This window comes from Desmodus rotundus, chromosome 9 (genome assembly GCF_022682495.2).
Source record: "Desmodus rotundus isolate HL8 chromosome 9, HLdesRot8A.1, whole genome shotgun sequence".
NCBI classification, from domain to species: domain Eukaryota; kingdom Metazoa; phylum Chordata; class Mammalia; order Chiroptera; family Phyllostomidae; genus Desmodus; species Desmodus rotundus.
This window is the reverse complement of record NC_071395.1, coordinates 78,438,976-78,459,792: the sequence shown is the minus strand read 5'-3', so window position 1 is coordinate 78,459,792 and position 20,817 is coordinate 78,438,976. Positions and strand designations below refer to the sequence as shown.

The 20,817-nt window shown below is 37.5% G+C and overlaps 1 protein-coding gene across 3 annotated transcripts in view; it reads right to left on the bottom strand.

The window, feature by feature from the left end:
* SSH2 (slingshot protein phosphatase 2) overlaps nt 1-20,817 on the bottom strand; it is a 233,294-nt gene that overhangs the window by 166,380 nt on the left and 46,097 nt on the right. For 2 of the 3 annotated variants that reach the window (XM_053911812.1, XM_024565153.3), the window contains exon 2: nt 8,165-8,245. The exons of the other annotated variant lie outside the window; for it this stretch is intronic. In XM_053911812.1, coding sequence (XP_053767787.1) covers nt 8,165-8,245 — 81 coding nt within the window. The remainder of the gene's footprint in view (nt 1-8,164; nt 8,246-20,817) is intronic. 3 annotated transcript variants of the gene reach the window in all.

The following is a 20,817-nucleotide window of genomic DNA, read 5'->3' as shown; positions in this document are numbered from 1 at the left end:
TGCAAACTGAAAGGTTGCTGGTTCTATTCCCAGTCAGGGCGCATGCCTGGGTTTGGGTCAGGTCCTCAGTTGGGGGCAAGTGAGATTCAACTGGTAGATTTATCTCTAGAACATCAGTGTTTCTCTCTCTCTTTTTCTCCCTCCCTTCCCCTCTCTCTAAAAATAAATAAATACAATATTTTTAAAAGTAAATAAATAAATAAATTCAAAGCTGTGCCCTGGCCAGATAGCTCAGTAGGTTAGAGCATCATCCTGATATGCTAAGATTGTAGGTTTGATCCCCAGTCAGAACACATACAAGAATCAACTACTGAATGCAAAAATATGGAATAACAAATTAATGGTTTTTATCTCTCTCCTCCCCTAAAAAAATCAATCAATCAATAAAAAAATTCAAGGCTGTCTTTCACTGTTCACCTCTCTCTTTTCTCTTCCCAAGAGCAGAGTTTCCCTTCCTCCACATTCTTTCCAAGCAAGCACCTTGAAGTTCTAGCCACCATCTAATACTTCTTTATCAGTTTCTTCCATGAGCAGTCTTCCACTTGGCTCCTGGATCAGACCCTTCAAGTTCATTAAGTCAAGATCAGGAAATAAGATGTTTATCTAATGTGGAACACTGAACATCCATGCTCAGCCTGGTGTGGATATAGCAGAGGCTTTCTACTTCTTGGGGGCTGTCTCTCTCATTTGCTGAATTATATACTGCTTGCAACCCTTTTGCTCCCCCTTTTCCTTGCTGCCTCCTAGAGCTCTCCTTCAAAAGGCATTTTAAGAGGCATATTCCTTTTGAAAAATTATCTTATTATTAAAATTTATTATTTATAAATATTATAATGCTCCTTCTGGAAATTTGGTACAGTGTCATGGTATGAATGCTGGACAAACAAGAGAGAGAGTCAGTTGCAAGCCTGGAGTAGATTCCAAGCATATATCTGACAAACAGTGCAGCATGGAGCATAACTTTGGGAATCAGACTTGAACTTCACCACTCACTAAGCAAAGATACCTGACACTAAGCAAACCCCTTAACCATTCTGAACTAAAACATCACCATGCTAGGTCCTTTTTGACCATCCTTTATCTAAATGGCTATTCTGTCTTATTCTTTATTATTATTTCCTCATTTGTAATTTTCATAGTGCTATCGCATTTTATAATTGATTGCTTATTTGTTTGTGTAGTATGTATCTTCCCCAATGGACTGTAAGCCCCATAGGGCAGGGTTTGATTTATTCATCACTGGAGACTCATTGCCTAGCCCTGGTGCCTGCCACAGAGTAGACACAATTGTAGACTAAAAGAGCTCAGTTTTCTTCAAGACATGGATAAATAACACTATTCATATCAAAGATGTAAACATGTAGAAACATTTAGTATAGAGCCAGGTACGTGGTTAATGCTCAACAAACGTTAGCCATTATTTCGGTTATAGTTCTCAGCAAGTCACAGCCTTGTAACTTAACTTTCCTAACTAAAATGAAAAGAAGAATTACTATCTCTTCCCTACTGCTAAAGCACACTGTGAGAATACAAAATAAAATAATAGTAATAATAATAATAAAATAATAATAATAAAAAACCCAAAGGCATCAGGAGAAACTCAGAAGATAGTTTCCATTGAGATTAAGAATTTGTTAAATATACAACTCCCCCATGACATTTGTCTGAATCAGGACTTCACCCCAAGCACTGAGATAACTGATATCTGGGAGAGCAAATTAGGGCTGAGAAAGACTGCTTGAGTGCAATAGTGGCAGCACTTGACCAATTCATAGAAAGAAGGGAGAATTAATCTGGCTATAAAATACCCCAGTGATATATCCAGTTTCCAGTGATAAATACTATCTTACTCCCCATCTGAAACATGAAACCTGATTGTTTTTAAGCTACCTCCTCCTTCCCTACACTTCTAATAAATAACAATGTGTCTTTACAATATTCCAAATTCAGTCTTCAAATGTCCCCAAAAGTGTTATCTTGTAATTCCACCCTAGGGAATTTCTAAAAACCATGATTCTGAACTCTGGCTGCACGAAGAAGCACCTATGGAGGACAAAGATATTGAGTCTCATCCAAGATGCACTGAATGAGAAACTTCCAAAAGTGAGATCTGAGTGTCTGTTTTTGAAAGGGTTCACAAATTACTTTGGTGCAAAGCCCGAATTGAGAACCACTCTTTCATTTGTCCCTCATCGCCTAGCACCAGAATGACAATATTCCATTCAAAGGCAAAGGCAATCCAGCATAAGGTTAAGAGCTCAAGCAGACAATGTCAGGCAGACTTGGCTGTCATTACAAGCAGGGCCACCTACTTTATGCATGTCTCTGTTTCTTCAACTTTAAACAAGAAATACTAAAAGTACTTGCCCTCAGATACTTGGATTCAATATTAAATTGAATAAAAATCATTTAGCATGCCTGGAAAATAGTAAGTGCTCAATAAATTGTCTTGCTTATTACCTTCCAAAGGGTAAATTATATCCACACTGTAATCTGAAAAAAAAAAGTCTGTACAGTTTTATTAATGAAAAAACTTACAAGTCCTGCCATCTACTGTTTTCCTTGCTCTCCTAAACCTTTTAAAATAGGAATAAGTACACCCGAGCAGGCCCACTTCAGATTATAGAAGAAAGATAACTCAGCTAGCTAGATCTTTTATTTAGTTGATTTTGTAAATCAGGCCAACCTCCTGGTTTCTGCCTGCAATTACTTCACTGCTACATTTTATATCCTCTTATGCAAGATGTCTCAAAACTATGCCTCTGGTCAAAAAAAGGGACCAGAAGTCAGACCAATACAAATCTAGCACACAAAAGTACAGTGTGCCTGAAGCATCATTTTTAGATTCCTTTAGCCAAGGTGTTAACTATATACAATTTGCAAGTTACTGTGCTAGGCATTGTGGCAAATATAAAGATGCATAAGAGTAAGTTTCTAGCCTTTCAATGGCCGTTTTATAAATTTAAATAATGTATTTTAGAAGTTGCCACAACTTAGTCATGCCATGAGCCAAATCAAGGATGGTAAAGAAAAGAAAGATGGTCAGAATGCCCACGTTTCCCTCTTCCTTCCCTCCAGAGCTGAACTTAATTGTATCCACAGACAACAGTAGCATTGTTGACTCTATTGAAGAGATGGTGACACCATGTCATCCTATACATGCCCCTGCTCTCAGCACAGATAACGTGCCAGGACCTCTACATAGTTTACACAAATTATCTCATTTAACTATAATAACTCTATGGACAAGTATTATTATTATTTCCATTTTACAAAGATGGGGGAAGTGAGGCTTAGAGAAGTGGAGTGACAAAGCCAGTATGTGATGGGACACTGACCCAAGCTGTCTGAATCTTGAGCATGAGCTCTTTAACTATTACATACATGATACTGAGCCCTGATTCTGGAGGTCAGAGAGGGTCCTCTAAAGTGCACAGCCTGGCCATGGCCAGTGTGACTCGGTTGGGTGTCATCCTGCAAACCAAAAGGTTTGATTCCCAGTAGGGCATGTCTGGGAGGCAACCAGTTGATGTTTCTTTCTCACATTGATGTTTCTCTCACTCTTTCTCCTTCCCTTTCCCCCTCTCTCTAAGATCAATAAGCATTCCCTCAGGTGAAGATTAAAAAAGAAAGCACATAGCCTGATGCCCACATCAAAATCATATGGTCAAGAAGTCACAATACTGGTTATCTCTGGGAGGTGATGGCTGGGAGGGTGAGTAGTGACTGGAAGGGGGCAAGGGCAGGGGAGGTGGGGGAAGGGGGGCTGGTGGCTGGGGAATGATAATACTCCGTTTCTTTTTCTTTTTTCTTTTTTCTTTGAGGAATGATAATACTCCTTTATTTTTTATTTGAGAGAGAGAGAAAGGGAGGGAGAACGAGAGAGACATCAATCTGTTGTCCCACTGATTTATGCATTCACTGGTTGATTCTTGTATGTGCCCTGACCAGAGATCAAACCCCGCACCCTTGGTGTATCAGGACAACACTCTGACCCACTGAGCTACCGGGCCAGGACTCATTGTTTTTATCCTGTATACTGCATTCCAAAACTTGAAACATACAAGAAAAACCAGATGCTTCAGAATGCTCCTGAAGATTCAAGTCCCTTCTACCTTAACTCCACAGGTAGGCTACCCCACAGTATGCCTTAGATTAGGGCTTATCTTTTATTTTTAAAGATTTTATTCATTTATTTTTAGAGAGAGGCAGGGAGGGAGAAAGAGGCGGAAACATCAATGTGTGGTTGCCTTTCGCTGCCCTCTACTGGGGACCTGGCCTGCAACCCAGTCAGGTGCCCTGACTGGGAATCGAACCGCCAACCCTTTGGTTCACAGTCTGGCACTCAATCCACTGAGCCCTACTAGCCAGGGCAGGGCTTATCTTAATGATAACAACTTTTTAAAATCCTTAAACCCCTCATCTTGAATTTAGTATTAGGTTAAATATTCTCTCTCCAAAGCCATTCTCCCACTCCACAAAATTAATGTGTGTGAAAACCTCCAAAGAAGTTGCCATCTAGAAGGATACTATTGTATTTTAAGATATTTGTCCTGCCCTAAAGGAGAATGCAAATCTACAGTTCTTGTAAAGTATTCTAAACTAAGTAATTCTTACATTTTAGATTTTCTTTTTGTATGCCTTCTCCACATTTGATTCTAGAGGATGGCTTTTTTTTCTTCCTTTAATAACAAAAAGGCTAACATCTTTTCCTTTCACTGGGCTATGCAAACAAAAGCTATTTTGATTGCACAGAGTAAAAATGCATTCCCTACAAGGATATAATATTCTAGCAAATAAATGAATAGACAAAAAAAAAAGTACAACCATCTATATGTGTCCCTCTTCCTGCAGAGGGTGAGAGTGGGGTCTGAAGAGCATGGAAATAAGAAAAAGAAATTAGTTGTATTCTTAGGAAATAAACTAATGTAACAAGCATTTTCCTGACCTGCAGGCTGGGGAAGAAACAACACGTACAATGGTAATGAATCCAGTTGTTTCTAGCTGAACCCCCACAAACACAATAATTGGAATCTAAGCTAATGCAGAGCTTTTTTTTTCTTTTCTTGTCTTTTCCTTTAAGGCACGATAGCAGTAGGAATTGGGTGATGGGGAATGGAGAGGACACTCAAGAGTCTCAGTGGCTGCTGCAGCCACTAGTATCCCACGCTGCTCTAGGTACTGCCTGAATTCTTTCTTATCTAGAGCCAAAATGAAATTCCTGCAGCTAGGGCTAGTATCTTCCTCCTCCGTGATCCTTTCTAGTCACACTGTCATCTTACTCTGGGGCAGGTAGTCCCTTTTCCCATTATGGAGGCCTCCAACAAACAACCTGTGCACAGCAGAAGGAACAAGTAGCTGCTTCTACTCTTTATGGGGTTCCCTAGAGGCTGAGTGGGACCAGAGAAGGAACAGAGACCTTGATAAACTCCTCTCCTCCATTCTGGGAAAGTGCCAGGAGATCTAAGACAGCTGGCCCTCTACCAGAGAAAGCCATCCTTCTTTCCCTCCAGCTAAATTTCCACTCATTCACAGATTTCTTCTCTTCCCCCCCGCCCCCCAGTATGGCAAATGAATTATTTTCTCCTCTCCACTTCATGGTTTTCCATGAATATCCATAAAACTAACTTGTTGAAGCATAGGTTATACATTCTCCTAGGGTAGATTCTTTTTTTTTTTTTTTTTTTTAAATTTCAGTTTTACTGAGGTATACTTGGCAAATAAAAGTGTAAAATATTTAAAGTGCACATTGTGGTGATTTGATATACATTGTAAAAGGATTCCCATTTCCTTAATTAACATAGCCATCACTTCACATATTTACCATTTTTTTTTTTTTTGGTAAGAACATTTACATCTGCTCTTTTAGCAATTATATGACAGAGTTATCAACCATAGTCACCATGTTTTACATTAGATCCTCAGATCTTATTTTTCTTACTGCTTAAAGTTTGTTCTTAGGGAGATTCTATATTTTATGCCTAACCCCCATAACCCTGGGCATGATGGCTTGTACATGACAATCAATGCTTGGTGAATGAATGTGTGCATAAATAAGTGAATGAATGAATATAGCTAACCAAATTTCATATTTCTGTTATTCCAAGATTAAAGAAAAAGTTCCTCAGTGATTCACTTTATCTTTTACTCTTCTTTGCATCAGTTAACTTCTATTTCAAATAGTTATCAAGATCCCAGTACCGCTTCCTTTGAAGAAAATTCAAAGTGGGGATTTTAATCTGTTTGCTCTACAAATAACTTTTTTTTTCAAGTTTAAGTCTTCAAATTGAGAAGGAGCTCTTCAACCTCCTTTGATGTGAAGGTGGAAATGGGGAGCTGAGAAGAAAGAAAAAAAAAAGTATGGGAAACACTCCCTGAGCAAACAAAAGAGGAGGATCCAATACCTTTAAAAAACCAGCTGAGTACATGTAACCACTTTTGCTTTTTGAAGAGGAAAAACAAATCTGACTTAAATGAATGAAAGATCTGGCACTAAAAAAAAAGCAATCCAGGTAATCTGCAAATACAAATACATATGCCCAATTAATTGTTTCTAAGGGAGTAAAATCATTAAAACTTGAGTGATTTTCACATGTGTTCAAATTCTTCATGTGGTTGCCGTACACTGGTCTCTTTAAGACAAAATCAGCCAACACAGTAAGTCAGTTTAAGTCCAGAGGACTCTACTGTAGACTGAACAAAATAAATCTTGTAGGATACTATACAGGGAGCTGGTACCCATTCTATCAATGATGATGCTGCCTGCTGATAATGAGCTCACTGATGGTTGTCAGCTGAGATCTGATGTCAGCGCTGCCTCTGCTTATCACACAACACTAGGCAAAGAATATAACCTTTCTACCCTAAGTCTGTCATTGCAAATGTTGATAATAAATGAGTGTTCATGTGAATTCATCAGTAAATGTTTTCAAGAACTAGGGAAATGAGCACCACTCTAGCTATTCATGAGTCACACAATAAATGACTTCATGCCATTCCAGACTCTTCATCAATGCTGAATGAAGTGTAACCAGATAAATCAACATAATAGTCAAATGAGGTCCCACAATAGTAATCACCTTCATTGTGCCATGAAGGTAAAGTAAAGAAGACAGTTAAAGAGAAGGCAGTCCTATGGCGATATAATTGAGTAATAGCTTACTTCAAGAGAAAGCTTCCACTGTTGAAACCTCAGCAACATTTATAGAGTGCTTACTATGCACAATAAACACCTTGAAGTTGACAGAAACCAGACTTTCTTATCAAGGTTTGTAGAATCTTGTTTTAATCATGGCTAGCAAAAGCAGTTATCCTTATGGAAGAGATATTAATTTTTTAATACATCAATTTAAGTCATTCTCCAACTTCAGCCTGATTCCATGGGTAATTTGCAATAATTCGGCAACTATGCTAAAGGCCAGATGAGATAAATAAAATTAATAACACATTATGAAATGTAGTTAGTTCTACATTTGAGATGATCTAGCTGACTCTCCAGCCCAGTAATTATAATACTTTTTGGCTTAACTTCATCAACAGCCAGGATGTATTAGGTCTATGCATGTGGGGTACAGTGGCAGCCCTGGCCAGGTGGCTCAGTTAGTTGGAGCATTATCCCACACACCAAAAGGTTATGGCTTCCATCCCCGGTCAGGGCACATACCCCTGGTCAGGGTAGGTTGCGGATTCAATTTCCAGTTGTGGTGCACAGTTGCAGGGTGAGTGGTGGTGGAGCAACTGATCGATATTTCTCTCACATAGATGTTTCTTGTTCTCTCCTTTCCATTCTCTCTAAAATAAGTAAGTATATCTCCAAGTGAGAATTAAAATAAAAAGGTTCAGTGGCAGCACCAATACCAAGCAGTTATCACCAGGAAAAGGATATTACTGACCATTTAAAAAAACCCACAAAAACAATCATATTCCTTATTGAGGGAGACTCACTCAAGGTTCCAGGGTACAACATTTTTCTATTTTTTTTGGATAGATGTGCTTTGAGGGGAAGTTATTATGCATACAATTATACCATACTATTTGTATACACACTCATTCTAAGTCACTTATTTGCCTTTAGGCACCATCCCAGTTGTATTTAGAAGCCATTTCACCCAAAAAGCTTTCCCTTGAATCACCAAAGACTGTATAAAATCATATACCTACGTACATTGGAATCACTAAAGATTTCTGATTCTTCACATTCACAGCAAAGTAATGCTGCTGATTCATTGTCTTCCAAATGAGAGCTCTGTAATAGAAACAAGATCTTTTCAGAGATCCAGACAAATGGGGCCACGGACTTGATGGAAAAAGCCAGCAGAAATCACTGAGTCAGTGTTAGATCATAGGTGAGAAGCTGCAATTCTGATTAGCAATTGCTATTTTGCCAACAAGAAAAAGCCAACAAGTGATTGGTTGGGTGATTGGAAAGTTGATTATGTTTGATTAGCTGAAGCATTTCTGTGGTTTCCAATTCAGGCAATGTGATGTTCTTTTTCTATAAAGATGGTGCTACTAACACTTCATAGTATGTACTATGTACTCTTCCCAGAATGGGTAGGATTGTGTTCATTTATCCTCATATTCAAAGGTACGTATTTGATATGAGAGTTTAGAAACAGGCTTTAAAATATAACAAAGTACACGATTGGGAGATCTAACCACTTAGCCTGGCCTCATTAGCCCTCTGCTAACAAGTGATTATAAGAAGAGCCAAAAGACATGTCTTATTCAAGTCTTCCTGACAGATTCCAAAAAATGATTTAAGACCTTTCTTCCACTGCCAATCTCTATTTCAAAATCTGTCTAGAAGATTGATAAGGAAAACAGGACAATGGAGTAAAACAATTAACTGGTAACACAGAGTATTTTTTCCTTAAGACTAAAAACACCACAAAAAAGAGAGGAGAAAAAGCTCCAACTGTGACCCAATAAATTCCGCTTAAATGCTTGCGGTTTAGATAACAGCTGCTAGAAATCCAGCTATCCCTTCATAGAGATGTATACACTAATGTCATCAACATTCTCACTACCACATGTTCCAGTAATCCCACTTCTGGGTGTAAATTCAACAGCACTGAAATCAGGATCTCAAAGAGATTATCTGCACTCCTATGTTCATTGCAGCATTTTTCACAAGAGCCAAGATATGGAAACAACCCAAATGTCTATTGACAGGCAAATGAATACAGAAAATGTGGTATATACACACAGTGGAATATTATTCAGCCTTTAAAAAGGAAATCCTGCCATATGTGAGAACATGGGTGATCCTAGAGGAAATTATGCTAAGTAAAATTATTAAACCAGTCACAGAAGGATAAATACTGCTTGACTTCATTTATTTAAGGTATTTCAAATAATCAAATTCATAGTAGCAGAGTAGAATGGTGATTGTAGGGGCTGAGGTTGTAGGAGGAGGAAATAGGGAGTTGTTGTTCAATGGGTATAAAGTTTCAGTTATGCAAGATGAGTAAGTTCTAGAGATCTGCTGTACAACATAGCCCTTACTGTTAAAAATACTCTCTTGTGCATTTAAAATATTTGTTAAGAGGGTAGATCTCGTGTTAAATGTTCTTACCACAAGACAATCAAAAACCCCAAAGGGGCACAAGAAAACTTTTGGGAGTGATGATATGTTTATTACCTTGATTATAGTGATAGCTGCACAGGTGTATGGGTATGTCTAAATTCATCAAATTGAATACATTAATTATGTGAAGTTTTTTTGGTATATCATTTATATCTCAATAAAGCTGTTAAACAAAAGACAAAAACTCACTACCTGTGTCTGAAACTTAATTATATATAACTACTCTATGGCTATACTTGTTGACACCTACTTTGATTTTTCAAAGTTGGAGCTGTGTTTCAACCTGCAGAATACCTGCAGAGGTTAAGAGTTTGAGAGCGCAAATAAACTTACATGAAAGGAAGAAAAGCTCGGAGTTATTATTTCTGGTAACTGCCTTCTACTGGTTTTTTTCTTCTTACTTTTTTTCCAACTGTGATCTTTTCCTACCTTTGGTTTTTCTTATAACCAGATCTCATCTTCCATTATCCCTTCCTCTTCCTCTCATAAAATAAGCAGAAACAACCAAGTATTTAAAATGCATTGTGCAGATGCAGATGATGTTTTGTTGAGTTGTACACTTGAAACCTGTATGATTTTGTGAACCAGTGTCACCCCAATAAAGTCAATAAAAATAAAATAAATCACTTTTTAAATCCTGCAAATGCAAAATCTATTCCTTACTCCCTTGCATTTTAGAGGGAGAAAAATAAGAACATTTAGGCTCCATTTGTCTTTTTTTTTTATATCAGTCTAGAAAATACTTGAAGACTTCTAAAAGTCACATTATAAAAGCTAGAGGCTTAATAAATAACAAATAAAATATACGAAGAAGTTGTAAGGTAGAAATCAAAGCTGCTTTCAATTCTCCCAAATTCTCATATCACAAAAGATGATAACAGAAAATATTAAGAGATCAAAAGTGATTTGTCACTGCCACAGTGTATACAAACTGAAGAGAGAAAAGTACAAGGTAATTAATCCAAATTACACTAGTTAAGATACAAAGTTTTCATTCTTATAAACATTTCATGTTTACACTAGCTTTTTGAAAATGATCTTTCAAGAAAGAAGTCTTGTAATGGCACTTGCATTCTTAAACAGTTATTTTAAGACTTTACTGTATACTTATTAATTGAAATTCTGTTGATTAATATACAAGGTATCAACTGAAGTGTGCTGGTTGCATGAAAAATCATTGCTTCTCTGGCCACCATCTGGCATTTGTTGGTTTTACCTATACTAGTAGCTGTGTTCTTTCTGATCTAAGTTGTTTAAGAGTTATAGTTGGTCCTACTTTACTGGATCTTGATGTTAACATTCAAAGGACTCTAGAAAAAAATTAAGATTTAAAAATAAAAATAATTAAAAATAATAAAAATAATTGCTTCATGGAATAAGTATTTACTTGCAACTAACATTTAGTTCTAAATTAAATTGTAAGAATCCTAATGGAAGACAAAGGAAACTTCAAGATCTTTCCTCTGCCTTCTCAGGTACTTGGTAATCCCAATTCCTGATTTGTTCCTGGGTCCTGCAGAGTCAACTGTCTTGCTTATGACTATAAAGGGCTTATAATTAATATTCAGGAACTTTTTCATTATTTAGCATATTATTAAGTCAAGTGAGGGAAAAGTACAAGGTTAACCTAGACAGGAATTGGCAGGGCCTGCGGGAGAAGCTCTCATACCCTACATTGTCATGAAAGCCCTACAGGAAGAACTCCATATTTACAACAGAGCTCTACGGTTGTAACAGCCCCTCCTCTTAACCTCCTTTTCCCCTCTGTAAAAAGGGTTTTTCTGCTTCTTCCTGTGGAGTGTGTGCACATGGCTTGCCACATCTGCACACATATGGAAATGCAATCCTTTCTCCCCCCTCCTCCCACCCCAAATAAATCCTTTTTGGTGAAAGAATACCTAATTGACCTTTGTTTAACATTCAACAGATAAAATTAACAATCATTTTTGGTCTCAAACATTTTTTGTAAGCTAGGAATAGGTGGGCTTTTATATACAGTACCTCCCAGAGTGGTGGACCCTTATCTCAACCTGGTCTTGCCTGAATTTCATATTGTGGAGGGTCCTCCAAAGATTGTCCCAGCATGAGGATGGCGATCATCCCTGTTTACAGTGCAGATATCAATTCTCTTTCTCTTCTTTCCCTTCTTTCCTACCCTCCCTCCCTTCCTCCTTTCCTTTTTTGCATGTCCCTTCAGCCACTGCAGTAGGAATTTTGAAGAGACTTAAGTTAAACACAGATTCTTGCATTGGAAGTACAAAGCCCAAATCTTAACTAAACTAATGAGTTCATATCCTGGTTCTGCCACTTAGTAGCCATGTGATTTTGAACATATTACCTAATCTCTCTGAGCTCAATTTCCTCATCCATAAAAATGGGGATAACAATAGCATCTATCCAATAGGGTTGTTGGGAAGACTGTAATGAGAGATAATATAAGAAAAGCACTTAGTCCCCGTGACCTTTAGTAACTGTCAAGAAAAGAAAGAAAGTAAGCAAGCAAGAAAGAAAAGCATTTAGCATGACTTAGCCACTGATGTTGCTACTACTACTTCTAACAACAACAATAAATGTTACTATAATAATAATAATCTCATTTCTACATGTAAAGGGCTTACACATTTGGGTTTCATTCTTTTTCAAAGAAACTTTTGCCTCCTAGGGAATTTTTGCTTCTATAAAATTATAAGTTTTTCACTTCTAAATAGAGACAAATTTGTATTCCCTATATACTCCTGAAGTACTGAGCTCACAGTGAGTTATTTGTTATCATTTAATGTACTGAGTACTAAGTACTCTTACTATATACTAAGCACTTTTCTGGGTGCTGATTAACTATAGTAAAACTCCAAACCAAAGGAAAGATACCGAACAGGTTCCAGAAATAGTGTTTTGTTTTGTTTTTTTAATGGATATCCAAAACCCCACAAAATGTAAGGATATGGCTGTGTAGCCAGGTATGCCCTTTGGCCAAGTATTGTTTGGAGGAAAACATGGGCTAAGGGTGTTGGTAAGGAAAACACATCCATATATAACAAGAAGTATCAAGAACATCTTCTACACAATAATTACAGTAATAAGACACTGCGATCATTATATGGAATATCTGGTGCAAGGACTCATGTACTAAGAAGGATGTTTTGAAGAGCGTTAAAATCTAACTTGTACAGTTACCTAACAGTCTGCAAGCAGAAGTCTTAAGAAATAAGCCCACAAGAGTCAAAACCTGTTGTTACTATTAAATCTCTTATTCTATTCATTTTAGGTTATATGATTTTAAGAAACAGAAAACATTAACTATTGAAATTTGTCTTTCATTTTTCCTCCATCTTTTCTCTATGCAACTTTTTTGGGGGGTTCTGAGTGAATATATTGCAGTTGTTCTTAAGGAAACTAGAGATTTAGAAAACATACTGTTAGACATCAAACAATAAAATACAGTGGTACTTTGGTATGTATCGTTAATTTGTTCTGGAATGGAATTTGAGACGAGTGCAGAAACTGAGGAGTCGTAAGCAAGCAACGACTTAAGAAGCATTTTCTTTTGAGGGGTGGTATCGTGACTCACAAGTTTGGACAAGTGCAATGTGTCTCAAGCAAGTGCCAAGTGTTGAAACATTTTTTCTCATCAAAATGCAAAATGCAAAGAGTACCAGGTTTGAAGCTGATGAGGTATAACTGTATATGTGTACCCTAAAGCCTGATCACCACTTTGGGACTCAAATCTTTCAACCCTTTAAAGGCAACAACAAGCAGGTCTTGTTTATCCTGATATCTGAGTGTAACTGGATTGACAAAAGGACTTCATGGCCTAAGGATAACCTAAATGAGAAAACTCTCTCTGCAGTCCCTAACTCCAAGTGACACATTTAAAAACCATTATTTCTTTTTAGAATTATTACATCCCTATGCTTTATATTTTTAATAACTGGAAGGATGTACCTTTTGACTCCCTTCACCCATTTTGTCCACCCCTGACCCTTGGCAACCATTAATCTGTCTGTGTCTATGAGCTCGGTAAAAAACATTATTCCAATGTGTAAGATGTGTACATGCTAAACAAGATTCAGAAAGTGTCAAAGAATTTAATTTTTCTTCCCATCACTGACCCCCACCTCCTAGTTCTCTAAAATCCTATCCCCAGAAGTAGTCACTATGCCAGTTTCTTGAGTATCTTTTCAGGGATATTCTATGGACATAAAGCATTATGTGTATATATTCTTTCTCTAAAACATGTAACAGAAGCACTTCACACTACACCTATTTTTCTGTCATTGCCTTTTAAAACAATATCATTGTTTCACTATTTAAAAATTTTTAATTGGGGTAAAATAACATAAAATATACCATTTTAATCATTTTCAAGTGTAGAGTTCATTAGTGTTTATTATATTCACATTGCTGTTCAACCAATCTCCAGAACTTTTTCATTTTGCAAAACTAAAACTCTACACCCGTTCAAAAACTCATTTTCCCCCTCCCCCAGCCATGGGCAACCATTATCAACCATTATTCTACTTGGAGTTCCAATGAGTTTGATTACTCTAGATGCCTCATTATATGTGTATACTACATATACGGAATCATATAGTATTTGCCTTTTTGTGACTGGCTTTACTTTGCATAATGTCCCCAAGGTTCATCCATGTTGTAGCATGTGTCAGAATTTCCTTCCCTTTTAAAATGAATAATATTCCATTGTATGTATACACTACGTTTTGTTCATCTATTTACCTGTCAATGGACATTTATTTCACTATTTTTGATTGCTGTATAATATTCTATTGTATAGATTTCCCACATTCAGTTAATCAGCCTCCCATTAATAAATTCAGGTTACTTGTAATTGTACTCATTTTCTAATTTGCTGTAACAAATTGCCACAAACTTGATGGCTTAAACAACACACATTTATTTTAGTTTTAGAAGTCAGGAGTCCTAAAATCAAAATGGCAGAACCATGTTCCTTCTGGAAGCTTCATGGGAGTGTTATGGGCTGAATTGTGTCCCTCCACCCAAAATTTTATGTTGAAGTCCTAATTCCTGGCACCTCCTACAGTGGCTATGTCTGGAAATATGGTGTTCAAAGAAGTAATTAAGTTAAATGAGGTTATTAGGGTGGCCCCTAATCCAATATGACTGGTGTCCTTATAAGAAGAGGTGATCAGGACACAGAAACACGCACAGGAAAAGCCATGTAAAGACAGAGGGAAAAGACAGACATCCACAAGCTGAGGAGAGAGGCCTCAGAAAAAAGTCAACTCTGCAAACACCCAAATGTCTGACTTCTAGCCTCCAGAACTATGAGAAAATAAACTTCTACGGTTTAAGTCACCAGTCTATGGTACTTGTTATGGCAGCCCTAATAAAGTAATATAGGCAGAATCCATTTTCTCGCCTTTTCCAGCATCTAGAGACTACCTGTGTTCCTTGGCTTGTGGCCCCCTTTATCCATATTTAAAGTCAGAGAAAGTGGGTTGAGTCATATCATATCAATCCAACCTCCTTTCTGTCTCTCTCTCCCACTTTTAAAAGACACTTGTGATTACATTGCCTCTACTCTAATAATCCAGGATAATCTCCCTGTTTTAAAGTCATCTGATTAGCAACCTTAATTCCATCTGCAACTTTAACTCTCCCCACCTTTTACAGAATGTAACAATATATTCACAGGTTCATAAGGAACTAAGATAGGGTCTCTTTGGGGGGACCACTATTCTGACTACCACACAATTTTCTTTTCTGCAACTTTTACTGAGGAAAACAATTGTTTTTTAGAACCAATATTCATACCAGCATAGTGGGAAAGCACAAAATGAAGTGACCAAGCAACACTACAGCTATATACTTGCACATAAAGAGGTTCCTCACATAAAGAGGTTCCTAAAAACTTAGTAGCAGCAGCAGAATGTTTGAAATTGCTTTTTCTGGAAAGATGATGAATTGGATTCAATTCAAAAACAGTATTTCACACAGGCCTCTTTGTAATCAATGGTACAGATCTGTAAGATAATTGGCTAGGATTAAGAATATAATCTATGGCACTGAAGGACAGCAATAATCAGACTGAGTCAACTTGAAAGTTTAAATCAAGATGAACTTGTGGTTCCTTCTTCTAGGCATCCACAGTTCCTTGCACATATATTTTCTAACATTTATCTCACTCTATTGTAATTATGTCTATATATATTGTTTCTCTCCCTCTAGACTGAGCTTCTCAACTTGTATCTCTAGGCACACTGAAAGCATTCAACAAATGTTGAGTGAATAAATGACTTAGTATTAGTTGTTGCAATTCTTCCTTGTTGCCAATAACAATAACACATATAGAACATGAGTTATAATCTTTAGGTATAGGTATAGTTTAGAGACTAGTTGTTTTCATTATCCTAAACACGTGATGGTTGTCCTTTAATTAGTCACAGTAGCAACAGCTCCTACTGAAGAGCCAATTGTTACATGAGACACTGCCTTCCTTGGGCTCCAAGTCAACATAGAGGCTTTATGCCAAAAGAGCATCTTTATTTCTCAGAGCTACTTAGCAGGTTGGCTCATCAGTGGCTCAGGCCGTGCAGCTATTCATTCCACAGTGCTCCCTAACTTTGACTTGCAGTTAGCTCATTTCATGTATAAAGGTATTGCTGCTCTCCACTCTTTGCATGTAACACACAGCTGTTTTATGGTATCACAGGTTTGTTTCTTCACTCACTACTCCCTTCAGAAAGAACATAATCTCTCAATCTAAATCTTTTTAAAATTAAATTTTGGGGAATAACACTGGTTAATAACATTATATAAGTTTCAGATGTACAATTTCAAAATATATCATCTGTATATTAAATTATGTGTTTATCACCCAAGTTTTAGTCTCCTTCTGATACCACATATTTGACCCCCTTTACCCTCTTTAATCTCCCCCATCCCCTTCCCCTCTGCTAACCATCACTCTGTGTCTATGAGTTTGTTCGTTTATTGCTTTCTGTTTCATATCTCACACATAGGTGAAATTACATGATTTTTGTCTTTTTCCACCTGACATTTCCATCTGACATTTCATGATATTCTCAAGGTCCATCCATGCTGTCGCAAATGGCAATATTTCATCATTTTTTATGGCTGAGTAGTATTCTACTATATGGCTACTACCAATAAGACAATATCAAGTGTTAGAGAGGATGTGGACAAAAGAAAACCCTTGTACACTGCTGATAGGAATGTAAGTTGGTGCAGCCTCTATGGAAAACAGTATGGTGATTCCCCCCAAAACTGAGAGTAGAGCTAACATATAACCCAGTAATTCCTTTTCTGGCTATCTACCCCCAAAAATGTGAAAACACTTAAAGATATATGTACCCCTATGTTCACTGCAGCATTATTCACAATAGCCAAAACATGGAAACAACCCAAGAGTCCTTGTCAATCTAAATCTTACCCACCTTTCACAGCACCAGTCAAATCCCAGAATTTCAGGAAACTTCAAAGCCATGACTTCAGTCTCACTGATCCCTCTCTCCTTTGAGCCTTCAGGGCAGGGGCTGGCAAACTACAGCCTATTTTTATATGACCAGCAAGCTAAGGATGGTTTTCACATTTTTAAAGGGTTGTTAAAAAAAAAAAACAAAGACAAAGAAGAATATGCAACAGAACCCATTTGTGGTCTCAAAGCCTAAAATATTGACCATCAGGCTTTTAAAAGAAAATGTTTGCTGATCCATGGCCTAAATAGCGCACACTATTCAGCGTAGTGATAAATTGCCTGGGACTGCCTCTAATCTTTGTATAAATCATGGTCTTATCTGCTTTGGTGGACTGCCTCTGTTGTCTACCAACAGTCACTTCTCACCTCTCTCACCTCCCACTCCTACCAGTGAAGCTGAAAATGTCATATACCTGTCTTTTCAGCCTCCTTGAAGGCCAAAACAGTCACGTATTCTAATCCTGGTCCAGAGGGCAAGTTTGCCACGGGCTTGTGGGAAAGAATCCAGAACCTTGATAACTGCATTGAGCCACTGCCTTTCCGCTGGGTTTCTCATGTTAAAAATGTCACAGTTTACCCTACTCTTAATATGGTATTTTGGTACTTTCAATGGAAAAATTCTAACTCCCTAAGCAGATTTTAGGCACATGGAGAGCAGGACCCACATCTTCTATGTCTGCATTTCTATAGCATCCACAGGACTGCAAATGTTAGGATCTAATTATTTTATGAATAATGACTTGCATAAAACTTACCATCAATTGAGTCTGAAAAGATTCCTGAGTGTACACAATCAAATGAAGAGGTCAGCTTTTATGAAAATAACTGGTGGATAGTTACCATAATCCGAGCATTTCACATCTGTTATCTCATTTAATACTATAACAACCCAATGAAGTTATATACTCCAAAATTACTCATTAAATGTCAGTGGCAGAGTAAGAATTTTAAATCAAGTATCTGAGATAATGTTAGAATGTACTGAGACATGGACCTAACCCACCACCTATGATGGAACAAAGAAGTTATCACTGGCTAAAATACCCGACCACAAGATTCCCCATATCAGAAGCAACTAAGGCATAGCCGCTGGCATCCTCCTGAAAACTGGTTGAATACTCACTGCCCCAATACCTCTCCCTCAAGCTTTCTACAGAATCAGCCCTCCCTGAACAGATACCCAGGATACCTGGAGCAGATCAGCAGGGTGACTGACCCTCCCCCGGAGGTCTGCTATACACCTTAAAGGCCCTTCTACCCTCTCCTTTGGGGTTGTTGTCCATTGGGGCCCAGCCTGCCTGATCACAGTGAGCCCTAAATTGGACTTTTCTGGCTCCCAGTCCTTTGTTAGCCACCTCAGCTACCTAACAGATAACAACATTCACATTCTTACACTATACCTCTCCCTCCTCTTCTAAGTCTTTGTCATTAACAGTAAGAAGATTTAGAGGGTTCCCCTGCCCCTTTATATTGAGGTATAATTGACATATAATATTTTATTCATTTAAGGTCTAAAACATAATGATTTAATATATGAATACTTCGCAGATTTAGAGGTTCTGCTTTTAATTCTTTGCATGTTCATTTATGATAGTATCTCAGATCCTCTAAAAAAGCCACATTATTTTTAATAGCAAATTCACACCCTCACACAGAGATAATTTATATATATATATAAAAGTCCACCAAACCCTGTCATCTCCTTGAAGTATTTTTTCCCCTCTTTTTCTGATATAACCATCTTCCTTTAAGGGCATGTTTCTGAAATAGCAGAAAAATCCCTAAGCAGTGATTTTTCAAAATGTGGTCCTCAGACCACCAGCAGCAGCATCACCTGGAAACTTGTTAGAAGAGCAAATTCTTAGGCTCCACCTTTAGATTTCCCGTATCAGAAAATCTGGAGATAGGACCTAGAAATGTGCATTCAACAAACCCGCCAGGTGATTCTGATACACATTAAAGTTTGAGAACCACTAGTCTAAAGCGTTTACATCTGTAGATAGCACTTAAATCACTGCTTTAGTACCAGAATGATGGAATCACATCACTCCCAAATTAGCTCTTTTTTGAAAAAGGTTTTATTTATTTTTAGAGAGAGGGGAAGGGAGGGAAAGAGGGAAAGAAACACTGATGTGAAAGAGAAACATCGATTGTTTGCCTCTCAAACACCCCCCAACGGGGGACTGAACTCGCAACCCAGGCATGTGCCCTGACTGAGAATCAAACCTGCAACATTTCACTTCATGGGAAGTCACCCAGCCAACTGATGAGTCACACCATTTAGGACCAAACATAACTCCTGATAACAAAACCAACAGGAATTTGGTGCATTGCCGGGTGGGATGTAAAGCGGTCATTCACATGCACAGGTTATTCAATTTACATGATGGGGCATTTATGTATTTAATGAAGGCCCACACAGGGTAACTAAGCTGGTACCACAGTGGATTCTGAAAAGTAATCATCCACAGAAATAAGAACAAATTGATAAACAAGTAATGAACAAGTTCATAAACACAGAGAAAAACAAAGAAGAAACAAAGAAGCCAATGGTGGATGCTCAACCCTCATTGCAAGCCCACAAAAAGTATGAGAATAAAATAGCAGTAGCTGAGAACTTCTAGATCTGGAATCTCCATATACAAAAGAAAGCTTTGGATTTATGTCTCTAGTTGCTAATTAAGCGGCTCAAAGTTGATATACAATCCATAAAGAAACTTGGGAGTCTCAATTTATACAAACCAAATATTCTATTATTTTTCCTTTTTGGTTAGGCTTCTGTTATTAACAAGTTAGCTGCTTATTTCCCTATTGTTCTGTGTAGGAGATTTAAAAAATCAGTTCTGCCTTGGCCAAGTGCTCAGTTGGTTAAAGCACCGTCCTGATAAGTCAAGGGCACATGTAAGAATCAACCAATGAATGCATAAATAAGTAGAAAAACAAAAATTGATGTTTCTCTCTCTCTTTCTAAAAATCAGTAAATAAAAATAAATGAAATAAATCAGTTCTGTCATCTTCAAGAGCTGACAGCAGGGCAGCCCAACAAGAAGGTTCAGAAAGCTTAACTCTATGTGTGCTGAAAGCATACAATTCTTGTTGACTCCCATTTACTTGGTAAGTCATCTTACATATTATTTTTACGGTCTTTAAAACCTTTGAATTCTAATTATTTCCTTCCTCAGACCAAGGTATGAGAACTAGCTGTGGTTTAAACACAACTGTCAATTACCCCCAGCACCTGCCACACAAACACCTTTCAACACTTTCTGTGTAGCTTGATTTGGAACCTAGGCTATGAAAGTCAATTGGGTTTTAGGGATACTAATGTGTATACATGTAATATGACCACTGTACACTGTTATTTCTTTGGGGAATGGAGGTTTGAAGAGCAAAGAGAAGGCTATGTTAGAGAAACTAGGGGAATTTAGAAAACAAGAGGAATTTGAAGACAAGAAGACACTGAGCAAGAAAGAGAAAAGCCTCTCTTGGACAGTTGTCTGGGGATGTGTGCCAGGAAAGAAAGACAAGTCCAGAAAGATTGCTGTTACTGAGATAGAATCCTGAGACATTACCAAGTCAGGTTTCAGATGATAGTGAAAAGAATAGTTTTTACTTAGAACAAAGGTTTAGGCCTATTTCCCAGTTAAAAAAAAAAAAAAGAGCCTGATTCCTCCTTCAATAAATTAAAAAACTGAAAGATTTACCTCTAGTACTGAAGTAGGACTCTAAGTTGATTAACAAGGAAGGCTAA